This window comes from Schistosoma haematobium, chromosome ZW (genome assembly GCF_000699445.3).
Source record: "Schistosoma haematobium chromosome ZW, whole genome shotgun sequence".
Lineage (NCBI taxonomy): Eukaryota > Metazoa > Platyhelminthes > Trematoda > Strigeidida > Schistosomatidae > Schistosoma > Schistosoma haematobium.
In genome coordinates this window covers 12,502,441-12,524,014 of record NC_067195.1, presented here as the reverse complement: position 1 = coordinate 12,524,014, position 21,574 = coordinate 12,502,441, and the positions used below count along the sequence as shown (strand labels likewise).

The 21,574-nt window shown below is 31.6% G+C and overlaps 1 protein-coding gene across 1 annotated transcript in view; it reads left to right on the top strand.

The window, feature by feature from the left end:
- The first annotated feature begins 1,554 nt into the window (after positions 1-1,554).
- Positions 1,555-21,574, top strand: part of TRPC7 (Short transient receptor putative channel 7) — a 158,665-nt gene continuing 138,645 nt past the window's right edge. The window contains exon 1 of the mRNA XM_051210426.1: positions 1,555-1,828. Within this exon, the coding sequence (XP_051070417.1) occupies positions 1,713-1,828 (116 nt within the window). The 5' untranslated portion in view covers positions 1,555-1,712. The remainder of the gene's footprint in view (positions 1,829-21,574) is intronic.

Sequence of the window (21,574 nt, the reverse complement as noted above, 5' to 3'; positions counted from 1 at the left end):
GATTCCTGATTTCAAAGAGTTGTTCAACTTATGTCGATTTGTGATCTTAGCGGTATTTAAAATCCAAATAAAACTTATATTGTTATTTAAAATAACTTGCATTTCTATATTTCACTGCTTAAATACTGACCACATTTAATTCATTTGTGTTGGTTATTTGAATTTCCATAGTAATGTTTAAGCCTGCAATCGATTAATCCCTTTTGACAGTTTGTAAAATTCTGCCTGCTTCGATTGCTCATACTTAGTTACACCTCGTGAATATCAGAAATAGCTTCAAATCTATGGTCACAAAGTAGTACCACTTGATAACATGGAACGATCTGTTCACATTATCCATCAGCGTAAAATCATGATTTCGAAAATTGTTGATTAAATTCTGATGACTGCCTCAACTGTAAAATTAAAGATTCATTATTATTATTCATATCACTTTGCAAGTAAATGGAAATTTAAAGTGACTGCATTTCTAACTCATCACGTATTTCCAATCAAACTTACTCAACATTGAAAAAACCCATATAGTAAATGTATAGTTAACGAAAACAAACTGGCCTATAAGAGTACAATAATCTAGTACATTGTTTTCTTTTTAGTTACTCTAATTAATAATTATGTACTTATAACACCTTTTTCGGGATTTAATATTCAATATCTATGAAACATATACGGTAGAGAAGTAATCCATTCAGCTTGACTTTAATGTGATTTTGTTGCCTGTAGTACCATTAAAATACAATCCCATAATTACACTACAGTAATCAGTGCCAACACACATTCGACGAAATAACGCATAATTGTCAAATGAATTTTATTTTAATGATAAAACGCCTAAAGAAATTATCTAGTGAATGTATGACATACAAAATGATGAATTTTTATCAATAAACCAAAATATGTAAATTTTCCTCCATTCATTTTGAGCTTTTGTCCACTTATTATTGTTTAAAATATTCTATAGTAGTTTAAACAATTTTTTGGCAAATATTTGTTTTCATTATTGAATGATTACAAGAACAGGCCATTATTATTTAGCTAAAAATGTCTGTCTGGTTATGAATACCGATACGTTAATTACTTATTGTATGTATCAATGGTATATGTAAATTGAGAGAAAAAAATGATTCAAGTCTTTCCTAGTATTCATTTCCTCAACCCATTCTATCGTCATCAGTTTTCTGTCATTGTCTTTTATTAAACGTTAACACGCAATCATTTTATAGTAATTTCAGCAAAAAGCTTTAAAACGAAATTTTAATTTTTGAATTTTATCAACACCATATTATGGCAAACATTTTAATCCTGATTATTCGTGAATGGTTTTGTATTATGCAACTGTTTACATGTACTGAACCAGTTGACATATACAATGAAATAAAATACGTTAGTTACCTTTTTTGATAAATAAGAAAGTAACGCACTAATCAAAATTACCCAATCACATAAGCTTGTAAATAGAGAAAATTAACCAATCATGGTTAAGGTTTAATAGTAGTTTAGAATCATTTAGGATTAAATATTTTCATTTTCTTAATTTATACAGCTGGACGTCAACGCTTCAGTCCTTTCAGTTGTATCTACTAACAAATAGCAAAGTAATTTGATTTTTGTACTAGTACATTAATTAAAACACATATTTATATATATTACATATTCTTACACTACTCATTGTATATTTAACATTTACATCAATCTTGGAATTAACTAGTATTATGTCAAATCATCAGTATTCTACAGGTCGTCCTTCTGACTTAATTACACGAGTTGGTCGACGTATGAGTGTTGTCTTTAATATAAACAGACAAACTTCAATGAAACGCAATGAAAAGTAAGTGATTAGTTATGGATAATTTTTTTGAAAATCTATTATTTTTTATGTGCATACAAAGCGTTTTTGGTAGAACAATTACTTATTCAATAATGAATTACTGAAGGAATAGTCAATGAATACCTCACTTCAATACAGATCGACAAGGTCTTCTATCTTCCCTATTTTTAGAGATTCATAATTATACCACGGAGTTTTATAATAAAAAAAATTAGGCGTGAGCTGGTTAAATGATAAGTAGATCATCTTCTCAATTGTATTTATAATTGACAGTTATGCATTACAGTTACATTTCTTGCATTATACTAATATACATATGTTAAAAGTATTTAAATGTAAATTTTTCCATCTATCCTTATCGTTCTCCGTATAGAAAAAGATGATTTTTACAGTTCAGTAGGTAGCCGCAAAACAGCTGAGGAATTCCATTGTAGGATTTTTCAGTAGCCTCTTGGTATTTAGTTGCTTGTCAATTGTAACTGATTTGCTAGATAAATACGATGTGACTGATTTATATAAGCGTTACTGTTTAACTTGTATCTATAAAAAGCCAAGTGTTTTTTGTATTGTTCCATATAGACTTTAAAAATTGGTAAATTCCCATAAAAATCCTAATCTCCTAAGTTCTTACAATATGCATTCTATTATGAACTGTATTGCATAGGGCACTGAATTTTCATAGTCAGGATGGTATTTTTTCATATTTCACTTCATAATCCATATAGCTGTAAACATTTGCTCGAAATTCTGTGAACCAGTGTTCATTGAATGTTGTTCATTCTAAATAAAACATTTTTCTTATTCATTCAGTAGATAACAAGATGAAAATATATTAAAATTTATTCTTGTATAAAAACAATCAAACATTAATTATCCAGCAAATATATTATTTTAAAATAAATATTGTAATGATAATATTAACGTCCAAGACGTTTATAGTTGAATACCATTTTGTTATTGGTTATGTTTCATACTCATTACAGGAGAAATCAATGAATCTGTTTGATGGTTACACTAATTAAAATTATCACTATTTCGTTGCAAACTGTGTAAAATGTTTAATAAGTTCACTAGACTTCGGAAACTATTTACAACGCGTTGACAGAATATTCTAGTGGGTACTTCAAAAATTAAAACATGATAAAAAAAGGTACCAATAGAAAATATTTTTTGCCTTCGACATTTCCTGATAGCCAATGTGTTGTCCAAATGATTCTTGATTAAGTGAACTCAGAGAGACCGGTCTATACAAACAAATCTAACACATCACGAGGCAATGAAGCAGCTATAACAGTCTGATATTCTAGGACTTCAACAGTTGTGTGAAACCATGAAAACAGAAATTTTATAAATATATTTCCATATTCAAGAAGTATTTTGAGGTGAATAAGATTGATCTACCTAAGTCTATGTAAACTAAGGTCTTTATGACCGGAATTCACGTATTTATTGGATACACTACTAGACATATTAAATAAAGTAACAACTTTTAAGAATTGTAGTATTTAGAACTAATCACATTTTCACATTATTTTACGACCATTGAAGAGATAAATGTAATTTTAATTAAATACAAAAAAGAACAATGATCAATATTTATAATCCCGGTCCATCCAATCATTTACATATTGAATAATAATAAATCATATAATAGTTAACTGAATTGTTTCAAGTTTTACGCAGTATAAAATGTTATTAAGTAATAGTTTTTTCAACGTGATTCTCTTATCTTACTTTTAAGTTCACTAAAATATAACTAAAGTATTCATTATATAAAACTCTAATTACTTTATACTATTGTTAACATATCATCAAACATATTGACAGATAAGATGACAGAATATTAAAAAGGAATTAGCAGTGAACTGAATTTAAAATAACTTGAGTGCAACAATCGATTAAATGTTCTCCAACATCATTATTTAATTGTTCGTTATAATTGACTATTTTACCAATGTTGTTTCACTCAAAAATCTTTATTTTTAACTGGAAAATAAATTATTCATGCATATAATATGTATCTAAGTATAATCTATTCCATAAATTGACAAATAATTTCAAAAGCGGTTTATATACTTTGCTCTAGTCAGCGTGTTTTTAGTAAGGTTCTTTTTTACAGGATAAGATGGCTAATCCTATGACTAACATTCCTTCTTGTCGGGGCTTGGGACTAGCAATAACACTACAACAGCTCCAGGCAGAGAGTATTTTGAAAATCAACTGAATATACAGTCACATATCTAAATAAATGACTTATAGATCATAGTGAGTAGTCTGTAGTAATTTATAGTACAAATGTTCTTAATCATGATTGATTGTTCATTGTTTTGTGATATCATTAAAATCAATTGGCTAAGTAATGATAAATGCGCAACCATTTGTTGATTGTTACAAGAGAATATCATGGGCATTGATAAACGTGATCCTAACGAATTTTACGCTTAGTTCTTAAGGATAGTAAATAAAATCTATATATCAACCTATGTTTATGCATATATACAATAGGTGAATATTGTAGATTGGAATTAATAATAAATTTATACCCATTACATTGATAACTAACTTATTACAGTATTTATAAATACTTAGGTTTTTAATAAATAACAAGTTCTTTTAGCTACAGGTATCTGCAACATTCTTAATATTTACTGTCTTTTTCTCAGCTTCCAACTTCCATAATCTTTCATAGATTTATTCGATGAATGCAGTGTATCGAAGTGTAATTACATCATAGCTTTCATTTCAAGCTCCAAAGTTTCCAATATTTTTCATTTTGTATATCTAGATTCATTAAATCGAACTTTTTCATTGCAGATAGGTGTGGATAACTCCATCCCCTTGAATTGAAATCTTTTATGGAAATAACACTCTGATATGCATCACTCATCCTCTAAATGAGCTAGAACATGAATGTTACTGCTAGACATGACAATTAATTGACCATTTAAACGTTACAGAAAACCTCAGCTGTCATCTTATTTATGATGACTATTTTCATTGTTTAAAAAGTTTAGCATATAGTTTTGAAAATGCCCATTTGTGTATTGCAGAAATGCAATAAATTATGAGCTAACAAGTATTTTGAAGGAATTTGTAATTTTAGACAGTTATTCACATTATTAACTAAATTATCTAGATAATGCATTTTGATATGTTATAAGTCACTTCATCTTATGTGTAGACTAAGCAGAACAAATAATTCAACTAATTGAAATACGGTTTGTTCAACTGTATATTGGTTAGTTTTCATTCAATTTATGCAAATGTAAAAAGTTACTAACATGATGATTGACATTACAGACTGATATAATCTAAGAACCAGTTAAAAACCATTCGGCACCCTTCAGAAATTTTGTTGAATGTATCATCTACACAGAAATAAGTAAAAATCTTCCAGATTGAATTTTTAGTACACATATTAGTCTATTAGAAATACTATTCATCAAATTAACCAACTCAAGCTGATTTTAACAATTTTTAAAATGTAAACTGAGTTAAATTATTCAATTTTTTTTGATATTTTATTGTTCAAATGAATTTTTTCTAAATAATTTTATCATGGGCCAGTGATGACAAGTACACTGTCCACCAGAAGCAAAACATGAAGCTTTAAAATATTATTGAAATTGAATAGTATTATGATGAATGAAAATCAAGGACTTTCTATATTGATATGATTGGATAGTCAGTTCAAATAGTTCCAAACAGATTCTCTTCATTAAGCTTAAAATAATCATTACAGAAGATTTCGAGTTAACATAAAACTAATACTCATTTACGATGATTGACCACCAAGAAGTAACCAATTTCATGATTCCCTGATCCTTAATGTTTAAAATTTATTCTGAATTTTTTCTGTTAATTCCCCTCAACCATCTGGCAACGAATGAACATAAATATGATTACTGTGTTATTAGAAGTGAGGCTAAAATCTGCTGAATAAAAACACTGACTAGTTAGTGAAAGAATGTCTTATTATCATAAGTAAAAATAGACATTAGTTAGTTCAGTCGATTTTGGAGGGAAAGTGTGAATTCAAACTTCTTAATGTTGCAGACAGCTTTGAGAAAATAGTTTCACAGTTCTGAAATCGTCTACGAACATTACTCGAAATTTTATTCAGGTATAGAAACAGGACTATGGTTTAAATAAGAACTTTCGTCTAAATTTGAACGAATAGTTTCACAATATTTGGGCGCCGAGTTAATGTGAGTCATTAAAGAGGAATAATATATATTTGTAAAATCTCAGCGAATGAATTTTAAGTAAATCCAACGTTTCGCCTGGCAATCTGGTCCAAGCTTTTTCAAGGGAAATGTAATCAAACAACAAAATTATCGAATATAAATAGGTACAAGGTTCTTCGGTTTACTGTATACTGAATAAGTCATCCAATCAACGTGAAGGATTTTTTATAGGTATTTGCATTAATGTGTAAGAGACATGTTTACATGAAAATAATAAAGGTCAACCAAATAAAAGTTCAATTAAAAATAATCAAGGGGAGAGAAAGAATAAGAAATTGTCGTGTTATCCTAGGCTATAGAATGACTTAAGGATTACAAAGTAAATTCAAGGTTACGACCAATTGTTTTTGTACACATAAGGACAAGGCATGTGTTATGACACGAAAAGGTGTTAAGATAACAGAATGTGCGTATACGTAAGTGATGTGAGAAGAAATTTCATTCAACTAATTATTGTCTTCGGTCTGTGTATATTAAGAAAACATATCATTTTTATATATGAAATGAATCGAAAAATTGTCACAGCCTGCATTAAATGAAGATAAATAAATAAGTAAACAAGATAAAAGACACGAATTACTTTTGATTGAAAGTGTTGGGATTTCTTTCTATTTTGGATTACCAATACTTCAACATCAACTAAAAAACTTTATTCCGACCATTTCGTAATTGTTTTATTAAAATTATGAGACCACGTTTTTTAACAATCTTTCAAAATTCAATTATACGTTGAAAAAAACGCATCTGAATCAGATCTGTAAAAGTATCTTCTCTGGTCTTTCTGTAGCCACTTACCACCGACTATGTTGACTAATTAAATGTATTATACCGTCTTTAACATACAAGAAAGATTCCTGATGTCCTTAAATTAAAAACAAAAAGATTCTGTAAACAATTGAACCAGAAAACAGAAAATTTCTTAGTCTGCCTGACACATTCAGTATCATTGATTTACTCAATAATGTAAATATTATTTGAAAATATATACACATGAAACAACTCCAGAAAATGTCTCTATCCTCCGTTATGCAAGATCATTTACAAATAGTTCCTTGTCAAAAAATCACTCATTTTCTTCAGTCAATCATATTTGGCATAGTTGACAAGTGGGGCTCATTCACATTTCACATCAGTTTAACACACCATTTACTGAAGAGTAACAAATCAATGTTATGTTACCAGATATGTGTTACTTAACTCACCCAATAGAACTCTAGATTAGTAACTAAAATGTCATTGAATTAGCTCTGTCGTAATGTCAATCAAAAATAACGTGAAAATAAAGTATTTCCTTTAAAAAATGTGCATTTAATTTGAAAAGAATTTTTACCATGAACTGATAAAAGTTGTAACTGAAGAATGAAAACAGGCAATAATGCATAAATGCTTCATTCTAGTTTTGAATTTTACATAATTACCAATAACCATACAAACCTAAATGTAATTTTATGATTATTAATTTAACATTTTTAAGGAGTTTGTAAAATAACAAGATTCATAGATAATTCATTATATGATATGAGTTTATTAAAAGAACAGATTCACTACCTAATCTCTATCTAGTACAAATTACATTATTACTATCTAGTACTTCTTAAATTAATATTTTTATTGATTGGCTGATTTTATTATAATCACCTTATATTTAAACTTTCTTTTCACTATTATGTTTTTTTTATTACTTTTTTTATTTTTATTACTTACGTAATCCAACTGTTAAGCAGTATTACTCTTCCGGTTACCAAGATAAATTATTCACATTTCATTTAACGTACGATTTTTTTTTACATTGAATAGAATGTCTTTAATATTTCTTAAATGTATTATCTGTAAGGTGTACTTCTTGTAAACGCGGATTCTCAATATAAGTTTTAGTCAATCACACACAAACAGTGTATACTGTCTGTACTATCAAGTACTATACTGGTCAAAATAAATTTCAAATCAAAACTATTTAATGGATATTCATAGAAATATGGAATCTCTCCTCGTAAATTGTTACCCCTAAATATCATTTTGAAGGGATTTCTTCAAAATCTAATCACTTTTTATACAACAAATTTGGCACCATCTCCGGTTATTCTTCTCAAGTATCAACAATCCAGTGAAAAGTGAAAAACGAAATGAAACAATTTGTCAATTTTTTTTTCAAAATTACACTCAAAAAGCAATTGGATATAACAATAATGTTAAATTAGTATGATGTCAATTAGCGTATAAATTAAAAAAAATTGTCTAATAGTTTTCATACAAAAAGAATTGTGACTTATTCAAAATTTTGCTATGAAAAAGAAATATCTGGTGAAATGTTGATGACAAACATGCCCTTTGAAGTAATTTGTCGGTTTTTGTTAGAAATGAATTTCGTTTATATAAACTATTGATTTAAAACATAACATAGTTTTAAAAGGCATTTTTTAAAACCAATTCAAATTAATTAAACAAGTTGAGAAACGCTTGGCATGTGTCTCTTTCTAATTTACATTTCTTCAAAAGTGTGCACTTATGATCTTACACAGAGCTAGACCCAGAACATACAGATTGTACGACGAACACTATAACTCTAAATAATCGAGTTAAATTTCCACACTCCATATTTTATTAGTTCCTTTTACTGTCGAAATAATTTCCAGACATTGTGTGAAAATTGATTAATCTGACATTTTGACTTTGAATTAGGAGTTTATAGGAATTTACTTTTGTAAGAAAAGTAGAGTAATTTCAGTTTGCTCAGGAATAAGATGTTTAATTAGAAACTCTACAAATCAATCTTAGATAATTTTGAGTATGTTGAATGAAGAATTTATTACTAATAGGTGATATTATAGAATGATTAAAGGTTTATATGTACAATATTGGATGCCAGCTCATTGGTCTAGATGTTAAGCACTCACTCGCGAAACCAAAGGTCATTGGATCAAACTATAGTTACAACATGAACGCATACTGCTGAGAAGTCTCATACCAAGACGAAACAACTGCTAACTACTTCATGATTTTCAATATTTTTAAAAAAATTAAGATTAGTGCAGTGTACGAACTATAAAAAGCCTAATTTATGGATAATTATAACGTTCCTGATATTTCTTTATCTTAAAAATAGTTAAAGACTATTCTCGTCTTCTGATTTGAACAATAGGGGGGAGGGTAATTATCAGTACAAATCAATTTGAAAGCTGGAGATATTACTTGAATATATAAAGTGAACCAGATAAGAATGCTAATATTGAATGGACGACAGTGTATAAGATTTGAGCAGCGAGACTAAAATTTATGGCCGACCTTTGAATGAATCTTGAGTGACCTTGATGCGGTTCAGGTAATCAGGAAACAGTTGGTGTACGGTAAGAATATAATATACAAAATCAAACAAGTGGGGTTGATACATTTCCTTAACATGATTTTAAAACTTTTCAAGGTTGCGAAAAGGCTCTGCAGTCCTGAAATCGCAATAAATACGGTACGGGAACTCATCCATGTGACTCCATAATAGTCGGTCTCTGATGCCATGATGAGGTCGCGAAGATTCTTTAAGGCTTGGCCACATTGCTTCTATATTATTTGTGTGTACTTGAGTGGTGGGATCTACGAAATGCCACTTGTGGACGTCGACACGATGAGCGTAACCAAGTCTATGTAAGCATCGATGTGCTCTCCAGTCATCTGTATATATTGTGGCTTCCGGCTGCATATAATCTCGTATAATTGGAATTATAGTGGAAGCTCATCGGTTAATAACGCGCTGGAAGTATCCTTTCTGGGAAGGTCTATCGTATTTACCAAAGACCTGTTAAAGATACTTTTGACAATGCTACTTACCTAGTCTTCTTTAACACTTCGTCCTTTAATGAACTTGAGTTTCCTAACAACCGTTTCGCCAGTTTCTACGATTCACCCAACTTCTCGAGACGACTCATGAAAGTTCCTTATTTTTATTGAACGTATATCTCGACAAATCGCATATCGCTGAACTGCTGAAGCTTCAGTAACATCTGCAAAGGTTGCATCCAGAGTTACCAAAGCTCTTTCATCCAGTTTGCAACAATTATCATCTGTCTTAGTTTCGGTGGAGAGTGAGCGAAAAAAGTCCCCGTTCTAGTAGGCATTTTCCTCAAGCATATATTACATCAAAATACAATATCATTACAACAGTCTTCACAAGGTCCAGAAGTCATTTGACTATCGCGGTCAAAAATAAATCAACTTCTTAGTAATCCTATTTGTTGTAGCCGCTCAATCATGACGTCTTCTTTAAAGTCTGCTGTAAATTGATCGTACGTGAGCTTTGGGTACTTAAATGGTCACCGTGACCTTGAGATTGCTCAAACGCTTCGAATTGAGTCGTCCATAAATTATAGACTCGCGATCGTATCTATCAGCCTATTGTTTAGTGACTATGGTTCCCATGTTTGAACAACTAAACTTCCAGATTTTAACAAATACATATTACTTATCTCGAGGAACAATAAATTGATTAAATAATGAACTTCAGTACTGTACAAGAGAAATGTTAGATGTACAGGTTGATGAACAATTTGTTACCAATATTGTTAATGACGCTATTATCAAAAGCCTTAAAGTCTGTCACTATTGAGAAAGTTAGCCTCCTGAGTTTTGCGTTGTTTTATGTACTGTATTCAAGTTAAATAATAAATGTTAGAAATTAGCATTAATATTTCCTTGCTTTTTCACTAATACATCTGCAATAAATATCGGAATGATCTGTTCATTTCACTTCATGTAACATTATTGATAAGTCTAGATAACTTCCTTATTTCGAATAATTTGACAGTAATGTTTTGTGTTAGCTATAAGACTACTGAAGGTAAACTTGCTTAAATGTATATCAGATAAATACAATGCCACGGAGTAGGGGAAATATTCCACTGGATCCCGTAGCGTTTTTAGAACTTTTCAAATGAGATGGAGTACTATGTTTTATTCTAATCAATTAAAAGATTATTTTATTTTGTAGCTTTTGGAAATTGTATATGCTAATATATGTTAACTTATGATGTCGAAGTTGGGTATCTAGATATTAATGACTAAACCATATTTTGTTTGTTAAGGAACAAGTGACGGTATCCGTTTGATCTGACACTATTTTTTTCAGTAAGCAATCTAGTACCTAAATACACATAATTTTTCTTCGCTGTTCTGTTTTGTTGGACATTTTGGTAAAACAAAATAAAGTTCAGCTAGTCAATCACAACTGACATTTATCTAGTTTTAGATCATTGCTTTCAACTTCCATTTTATTTGAAATTAAAGACCAGAATGTTTATGCTTCTTTGTGAATACATTGATATTCAGTCTCCTATTAAAGAAAAACGTTTATATTCAGACTTTGTTGAGTTGATTAGTCATTAGGTATTTTTCATAAAATGCTTTAAATCTAATGACATTGTGATGAAACATTTAAATAGAGCGTAATACATTGATCTGTGCCTTCAAGAATAAAAGGGATTTGACTACAGCTCACAATAGGCGTTCCATCTTTGTGGGAAAAGTGAACTGAATATCAATGAATGATCTTATTTGATTCTGAATTTGCATATTATTTCACATGTATATATATCACTTTGAAGTATTTTATTATTATTTCGAGAAAATGATCTTTCTCTTATTGAACAAGTATTTATCAGAACTATTATTGATAAACTTTTCACGTTATTGCCAACAATCATAAATCAACTTTATGGTTAAATTATTGAAATAAAGTGTCATTAGAAAGAGTCCTTAACAAAAGATCTTTTAAAATGGTTAATAACATGTTTAACTATGAAAAGTTCAATTCCATTTCTATTAAGAATATTTATGAACAATGAGTGTTTACTTTGAATTATTGAAGTAGCTTTTATTCAAACAAAGTTTATCCGCTTTTTAAAACTGTTTCATATCATTTTATCGAAAGCCATAAGTTGTATAAAATATTTTTTAGGTGCATAATTACGTTCACTCTAGACATCTCTTTACACTATTTTTTACGAATCTCCACTGACAAGCTTAGTTTAGATAAAACGGTTTTCTGAAAAGTATTTTAATTTTTAGGTGATACTCACCAAGGGTTTGATTCCTGGTGGGTTCATAAATGCTCAGTTATGATGAGTTCTACACTAGAATTAAAAAGATCTCCGGTAGCTCTTGGTTTCCAATGGCATCTAAGCAAGTATTATTCGTTGAAGACTATATTGAATTCACTTGTACTCATGATTTCATAGGCTTATTAAAAATTCTTATTATTTATTCATTTATAAATGAACAATTATTCATTTATGAAATAAGATAAAAATAAGTCAGACCTTTTCTGTTTAAATAAGTTGAAATGTTATTTATTTAAAAATGAAGAATATTTGGACGAACAATCATTTTCAATAACCTCATCATCAGGCTGTACAGTTATAAGTTCATAATGATTGTGATATTTGACAAAGGCCAAAATAAGGCATGTACTCACTTAACTAATCAAGGATAAGTTACCGAAGATGGGCTACTCTATGTGTGTATAGCTCCTTTGGAGCTAGTTACATAGGCCGTACTCAGAGGGCGTGTTAATCAATATGTACCATCAGGGTTGGTAAAAGGAGTCACTAAATCGATCACCACACTATCCTTCCTCACTTGGTAAATAGTGAACATCATATCAAAATAGAGGAGGCTTTCTCTGTTTTATATCAAGTTGCAAAATATATACCTCAAGGAGCTAGGTTACGGCTATTCTACATAGCCGAGAAGCCAACTGGATCAACTCCAGGAAACCAAACTTATGTATCCAGAAAAGGTATATCCACCCTCTATGTTTACCTTCGCCTACGACTGGACAACCGGATACCTAGACCGAATATTATAAACCTCTTACCCCTTTCCTTTTTTTCCTTATTATTATTATTTTTGATTATCTCTATCTTAATCTTCGCATCCGTCGTTTCCAATTCGTTAATCGTAATTACCTTGATAACACCCCCTTTATTAGATATTATATTCACACAAGAATATTATTATCACGATTTCTATTATCATTATTACTTCAATTGACAAGATGAAATTCTCTTATTATGCATTTTATTTACATGATTTTTTTTCATTTTCATTTTTGCTATATCACTATTGTACTGATTGTGACTTGACAATCTACTCCAAATTATTCTGACCTTTATTAAATGATCTTTCTAATTTACAAATAACATAACTGTGAAGTATTTATATCATAACAGATGCAAACACTCACCCTTATTTAACATATAACACTTTCAAATTTCTTAATAAATGCCTTATTTTGGCCTTTGTAAAATATCATAATCGTTATGGACTTATAACTGTAGAGCCTGATGATGATGATGAAGTTATTGAAAATAATTGTTCACTCATATATTCTACATTTTTGAATATTCCTTGGGGATTTTTAAACTGCTGTTATTCATTTATTTTTTTAAAATTTAAAGTATTAAATTGTATAATACCAACAATAATAAATTCTAAATAAATAAAAGTTCGTCGCGAAAACACGGAACATTAAGAGAATGTGTGTTAGGAAAAATTATCCAATTAAATTAAAAAAAGAAGAATTTGTTCGTTTCATTTTTTTGTCTGACTATCAAAACAAGAAATTTTCAATGTTCAATATATGGTTGAATTTATTTTTAAATATGTTAAAAGAAAACGAACATGGTCTCGATTAAGACTAAGGTAACGATTCCATGACTTACAGGTTCAGTAATCAATTTATAGGCCGTAGTTCTAAATCTAACTACCAACTTCTGTTAGCTTGTGCTGATATAATGTTAATTAAAGTTTCGGCAGCTTGGTAAATACTGTTCAGCATTTAAACTGATCCATAAATTAATGTATTTCATAATGAACAAAACAATAAAAAATAATAATTGCAATTCTTATAAACAATTTACTTTGTAACAATATACGACTTTAGGCTATACTTTTCTACATGACAGCTAACGATGCTATACAGTTATGCGAGCCGAAACAAAAGGATTAAAGATAACATTGGTGATATATTAGTTGAAACATGAGTAATTTCCTAACTAATTCATCACACAGAATGTAGATGATACTCACTAAAAGTTGCATTTTAAAATAATTCAATTTAACGTAAATTAAGTAGTTGCTACTTCTCAATCAGTACTTTACTTACTTACTTACGCCTGTTACTCTTAATGGAGCATAGGCCGCCGACCAGCATTCTCCAACCCACTCTGTCCTGGGCCTTCTTTTCTAGTTACATCCAATTCTTGTTCATTTTTCTCGTGTCTATTTCCATTTCCCGGCGTAATGTGTTCTTTGGTATTCCTCTTTTTCTTTGGCCTTGAGGATCCCATGTGAGAGCTTGTCTTGTGACGCAGTCGGGTGCTTTCCTCAATGTGTGTCCTATCCACTTCCAGCGCTTCTTCCTGATTTCTTCCTCCGCTGGGATCTGGTTTGTTCTCTCCCACAGTAGGTTGTTGCTAATAGTGCCCGGCCAACGGATCCGAAGTATTTTGCGTAGACAACTGTTAATAAACACTTGTATCTTCTGGATGATGGCTTTCGTAGTTCTCCATGTTTCTGTCCCATACAGTAGAACTGTCTTGACATTTGTATTGAAAATCCTGACCTTGGTGTTGGTTGACAGTTGTTTTGAGTTCCAGATGTCCTTCAGTTGTAAATATACTGATCTTGCTTTGCCAGTCCGCGACTTCACATCTGCATCAGACCCACCCTGTTCATCAATGATGCTGCACAAATATGTAAAGGTTTTTACACCTTCCAAGTCTTCTCCGTCAATTGTGATTGCATTAGTGCATGCTGTGTTGTATCGGAGAATTTTGCTTTCTCCTTTGTCTATGTTGAGACCTACTGCTGTTGCTACACTGGTCGTCTCCTCCTTCATTTGTTGCTGTGTGTGCGATCGAAGAGCCAGATCATCTGCGAAGTCTAGATCGTCCAACTGCATCCTAGATATCTACTCTATCCCGTGCTTCCCTTCAGATGTTGACGTCTTCATGATCCAGTCGATCACCAGGATAAAGAGAAAGGGTGGGAGTAAGCAACCTCGCCTGACACCGGTCTTTACTTCGAACGAGTTTGTGACCTGTCCTCCTTGTACGATTTTGCAGTTTAGTCCATCATATGAATTCTGTATGATATTGACTATCTTCTGAGGCACGCCGTCGTGTCGAGGAAGCTTCCATAGTGTTGTTCTGTCCACGCTGTCAAGTGCTTTTTCGTAGTCAATGAAGTTGATGTAGAGTGATGAATTCCATTCAATTGATTGTTCCACAATGATCCGTAGAGTTGCGATTTGGTCTGTACATGATCTATCCTTACGGAATCCTGCCTGTTGGTCTCGAAGTTGGGCGTCTACGCAGTTCTTCATCCTGTTTAACAATACACCGTTGAAGACTTTTCCCGGTATTGTGAGAAGAGTGATGCCCCTGTAGTTATCACACTTTCTGAGATCGCCTTTCTTTGGTATTTTGATCAGGAGTCCTTCTTTCCAGTCTGTTGGTAATTGTTCCTCATCCCAAATCTTATTGAAGAGAATGTGGAGTATTCTTGCAGTTACCACTATGTCTGCTTTTAGTGCCTCTGCTGGAATGTCATCTGGTCCTGCTGCTTTGCCACTCTATTTGTCTGATGGCCATGCTGACTTCTACAATTGTTGGTGGGCCAACATCGATTTGGAGGTCCATGGGTGCTGCTTCGATGTTGGGTGGGTCCAGTGGGGCTGGTCGATTTAAGAGTTCTTTGAAGCATTCTACCCACCTGTTTCGTTGCTCTTCAATGTTGGTGATTACCTTGCCTTCCTTGCTTTTCACTGGTCGTTCTGGTTTACGGTGATTTCCGGAGAGTTTCTTTGTCATGTCATACAGTTCTCTCACGTTTCCCTCTCTTGCAGCCTTTTCCGCCGTCATTGCTAGATCGACATATTTACGTTTGTCGGTTCTGATGCTCCTCTTCACTTGTTTGTCTACTTCTTTGTATTCAGTTTGTGCCTTGGCTTTTTCTGCTCTTGTTCGGATGGTATTGATTGCTGCCTTCTTGTTCCTCCTTTCTCGAATGTTATCCAGTTTATCAACAGTGATCCATTCCTTGTGATGGTGCTTCTTGTGGCCTAGAACCTCATGGCATGTTGAAGTGATTGCTTCTATGATCCCCTTCCAGTTGCTCTCCATAGTAGTTCCTTCTCCATTAAGTAGATCATGAAAGGCTTGGAACTTATTGCTGAGGGCTATCTTGAATTTGTTGAGTTTGTCAGTATCCTGAAGAAAGGCCGTATTGAACTTCTGTGATATTGTCCGCCCCATTGTCCAGTGCTTCTTGAGCTTTGATGATCCTTGGTCCATAAGATTCCCATCCTATAAGTGCATTTTGTGCTTGTTTGGACAGCATCAATGCAACTCCTTGTGTATGTGGGGCATTTTCTTCATCATGGCCGGAGTATAACAGGAGCTCCCCTGAAGCTAGTCGTTGTTGTCCAACTTTCGTCCAATGTGTTTCACTGATCCCAAGCACCTCTAGATTGTATCTCCTCATTTCTGCAGCAATTTGGAAGGCTCTCCCGGTGTCCCACATTGTATGAGTATTCCGTGTACCTAAATAAGTGGTTGCTCTGATTGTCAGAAGGGGCATCGGCCTCGCAATTTCCAAAGGAACTCGGCTTTCATCATGAGGCGTCATAGTTCTTCTAAATGAAGATCTTCTGACTCCCAGGGCAGAGTTTGAATGGTTCGAATTATTTTTCTCTGGTTAGCGTTTTTTTAGCGAGTTAGTTTTCTACGGGATGGGGACGCTAACCCCATGCTTAACCCCCTCCTTTGCCCGGGCTTGGGACCGGCAGTAGCCCCCGGAGGGACTCCAGGCGGAGTTACTTCTCAATCAGTAGTATATATTAAACACTGGAAAAGTAATCACTGAAGAGATGCAGCTGCAGAGTATTATATACCTGACCGCCGATGGTGAAGTTAGTGGTATTTTATTTCTCTTTGTGAAGTACCTACAAATCTAATGCTTATTTGATGAATTTAATTATTATTTTGAAGGCCATATCAAGTAGAATTCTTAGAGTATGTTTAACACATGATTTGAACATGAAAAAGGACAACGTGAATTCTACGGGCGTGAGATACGAACAGTTTCATGATCAAATACTAACCATCTCATCTTTACAAAAAATTTAATCACTGTTTGACATCAATTAACGAAGCAATTAGAACTAAAAATCTCGGGATAAATGTTACGTCTTAGTTTGAAATTTCTCGGTAATGTAAGTTCAATTTATAGATGGATGCATTAAGTGCGAGGAAGGAACTATTACGTAATTAAGTAGAAAAACCGTATGTATGATGTTCATCTCTAAATTGAATGCTTATGAGTATAGAAAATAAACATAATTATTCTTTTTTGCTGAATAATATGAATTCAAGTATGTTAAACACAAAATTACACTTGCAAAACATTTTTCAAAATACAAATCAGTCAGTATGTAGAAGATTTAAGACACTTCTAATAAAATGGATTTATTTCATTCCGTAATATTTGTTATTCATTACTTATAAAATTTTATTAAATGTATTACTTACATGAAAGAATATACTGTCTGAGCAAACGATTCTGAATTATAATAAATAAGGTCTTCAACAACTGATTTTGCTTATCAGTCGGGTTGTAGTCAAACACTTAACGATTATCAAAACGCCTAAAATTAATTGCCGACAACCTCGCAAACTGGTGTAAAGTTTTAGTTTCCCAGCTGTAAACTATAGTATTTCAACTCGTTTTTAAAACAGCCAAAATTTTTCCAAAAATTTTGTCTGCGCTTTTCAAAATTAAAAAAAAGACATACTTTTTAAATTAAAGTCTTCTTTAGCAATTGTCTTTGAACATTTTCTATGTTTACGTCTCAAACAACCTTATAAATCGTTTGTGGTTAATTCATTTACTGAATTTATGGAGCCTGTAAATAATTCATGAAATACTCTCGCCAAACCTTTTTCAAAGTATAATTTGCAGTTTATAAATTATCCTTCTTATAGATTAAAGAGGTACGTTTATACTAAAGACATTTTGTATTTTTCCTTGAATTTGTAAGATTGTCAGGAGTGGATTTAATTCTATTGATTCCTCCACAAAATTAACAACTTCCCTTGTAATCTTCTTATTTGATGGCCTTCCTGTCTTTTTTTTCTTAACATTTCCAGCAGCTTGATACTTCACGTCCACAAGAAATGTGGCATCTTTGACACTACATCCGTCTTCAATAACCTTTTTTATGGGGCATTGTCTCTTCTCATTTGAAATTAAATTGTTTTTCTATTCATCTCTGGCATGTAAGGATTATAAAAAAATGTTTAAAACGTTTTGGTTATCTTACAAAACCCTATTGAAATTAAAAAAAACGAGTTTAAAATACTATATATTCTAAAATATCCAAGTATCAGCATGATTTGTGTGTCTAGTTAATGGTGCGTAGATATACGTCACCAATATATCAGTCGTCTACTCAATAGTCCTCAAACAATTCATAATATAATTTTCGTTAAATATATTGGACACTAATTATTTTTTAAATCATGTGCAAGGTTAAAAAATCATTTACAAAAGGGTATGAAAATTCTGTATGAAATGATGATTGATAGTAATAAACACCATAATAGAAATATGCGAATGTAACAGAAAATAGGATAAATTTTATCTAATTATAATTGAGATCATAATAATAATAAGGCAGCTATGCAACTTAACACAGGTAGATACTGTTACAGGGGTCTAGAGGTTAAGCGTCCGATTCCTGATTGGGGTTCCATGGATGTATACTGCTGAGCGATCCTATATTAAGACGAAATCTCCGTCCAGTGTCTAAAAGGTATCGCGTAAACTTATTCTGGGCAAAAAGTAAAGATTGATTAATGATAGATCTTATGAATACGTAGGTTTGGTTTCCTTGAGTTGATTCAAATTTTTGTATTGTTTTTGAATACACTCTATGAGTATTTTAATGTTACATGATTTTCGAAAAGATCTGTCATATGTTATGAAAGATCTTTACAAACTTCTATACTGTTTGATTGTCAAATTTGACTGGAACTATTCATCTTTCCTTTACCCTTTGTTTTTTTGAACAGCGATTGAATCACTTGTCTAAAAATAAATACCTGTAGGGAGATAAACTTGTAAATGTTAATTTAATTCAGAATAAATACTATGGAAAAATTCCATCAACTGATTTTTCCAACTAATAAATTATTGACTAACTTTAAAATGTTTTCTTGAAGAAGACGAAAAGAGGATACGTTTTATTAATCAAACCTAGACTGATTTTATAGATTCGTTTGTTTCTTCCTCACCAGTTTCAAATCTATTCATTCAAGTCACGAATGCAGATCATAGGAATAATCTTTTATTTTAATTAGTTTTTAATAACTGAACAAATTAATCAAATAAATTCTAATATTTACTAAAATTAAAATACTTGGTAAATATGTGATCTCAAAGTGTGTTTGACTGGTAGTCACACAATTAAACATATATCATTCAAGTAGCATTTTTTTTAAGTATTGCAATTAAAGTTGCTTATCACGATATGAGTAGTATATTTGTCAGAAATTCTTTTAAACTGAATAATGTTAATACAAGAAACATCGGAATAAATACAAAAAGTTTAAAACATCATGAATGCAACTACTAAAATTACTGCAATTTCCACAAACTGCCCATCCTAAAACCCCATTTTATTCCCGCCTGTATTCGATTGCTCTTATCCACTCGCGCTCGCATTTCTGCTAATATTCACCATGTGTACTTGTGACTTAGTGGTCTGTAATGTGCAATGATAAACGGTAGTCGACGCTTCGTATTGTTTTGTTAAATTTATAAACCGTTGGGAGTCATCTAATAACGGTTATCAGAACGACTGATTTACGGAGACTTAGGAATTATCTCAGAAATAATCCACTGCACACTCTCAATAGGCAACGGCGTTCACTAGTATTAACAGGTAAAGAATTACTTGAGGGAGCCAGTACCGCATTCCACTGTCCACGCCGCGCACTTGATTGAAGAGCATTGTTTATTTCTGACCTTGGAAAGAATTAGGAAACTGTTTGACATTCAGCTACCCGCCTACTGAATGACTAGGTTAGAAGCCAGTGAAATGTCAATGGCTGTAAAACAACTTTACTGACAAGAACAGTGAAAATGTGAACGTTACTTAATAAAATGATAGTGAGTGGCAAAGAAAAATACTTGTAGATGTCGCAGATCTACAATGAAATAAATTATTGATGAAGGATGAAACGGTCATTTCAAATCATCAAATCATTATCATCTGAAACAAAGAATATATGAACTGAGCTTAAAACGATAAGTTACTCATATTTCTATAATTCTTCTCCCATGCTGAGTACATAAACTAGCAAAATGAATCTATCAAATCCATTCTTCATGCCAACCATCTTTTTCATGAAATACATAATATTTGTTGATTTTATAGGTTAATTACTTTCCAGTTATATCTTTTCTGCTCTTTTAAAATGTTAAATGTTTCGGTTTTATTTTATAACAAAATCCAAACGAATGAAAACATATGATTACTATAGAAAAGATCTGTTAAGATTGTTGAATTTCCACAATTTGCATCACGGAACGATCTCATTAAGACAACCACTGATAACTACGAAGTGCTGGATAGCTGTTACATTTCAGTATGAAACCCAGCATTATACATCCACGACCGCACTTTATGGGATCAGACCCATGACTTTTAGGTTTCATAACAAACTGCTTAACCTTTAAACTACTGAGTCGATATCCAATAATATACTCGTTTAAATTCAGTCCACCAGAGATACTGTTCAATTATCTTCCAATGTATTTGGTTGTTAATCTTTTCCATATATCTCAGTGGTTTGTGTTGTGTGGATCGTTGCAAAATTGAGGGTCCTAAGTTTGATCAGCATTAATGAACACTACTTAAGCGTCATATACCAGCTATCCGGTTCTTTTTCATTTTGATGGTTGTTAAACCAAGATAGTTTCATGATGTTACCTTAAATAAAGATTTATAATGCTTTTTATTGCATAAATAAATAACTTTTACATTTTCAAAACTGAAACGACAGAACTTATTAAATATTGGAGAAATATTTAAAAACTGAATAAATAGTTCGAAAATAACTGAGCGCTACACTTTTCTTTAGGTAAAATAAATAATTACAGTAATATATGATAATCGTGACTGCAATTATCCTACCGCAGCTAAACACACATACAAGATTGCACAAAAGTAACTACGAATACATGTTGACAATTAGGAAAGACACAAAATGATAAATAAGTATTTGGACCCATATATATATACACTGAAATAAATGGATAAGAGCAAACATTAAGTCTACCCATGCTAACCAATATATATATATATAACTGAAGTATATAAACTTTTTTTGTAATTTGAATAAGCAAAACAAAAATTTGAATCTCGTCGATAAAAGTGTCAACAATTTAA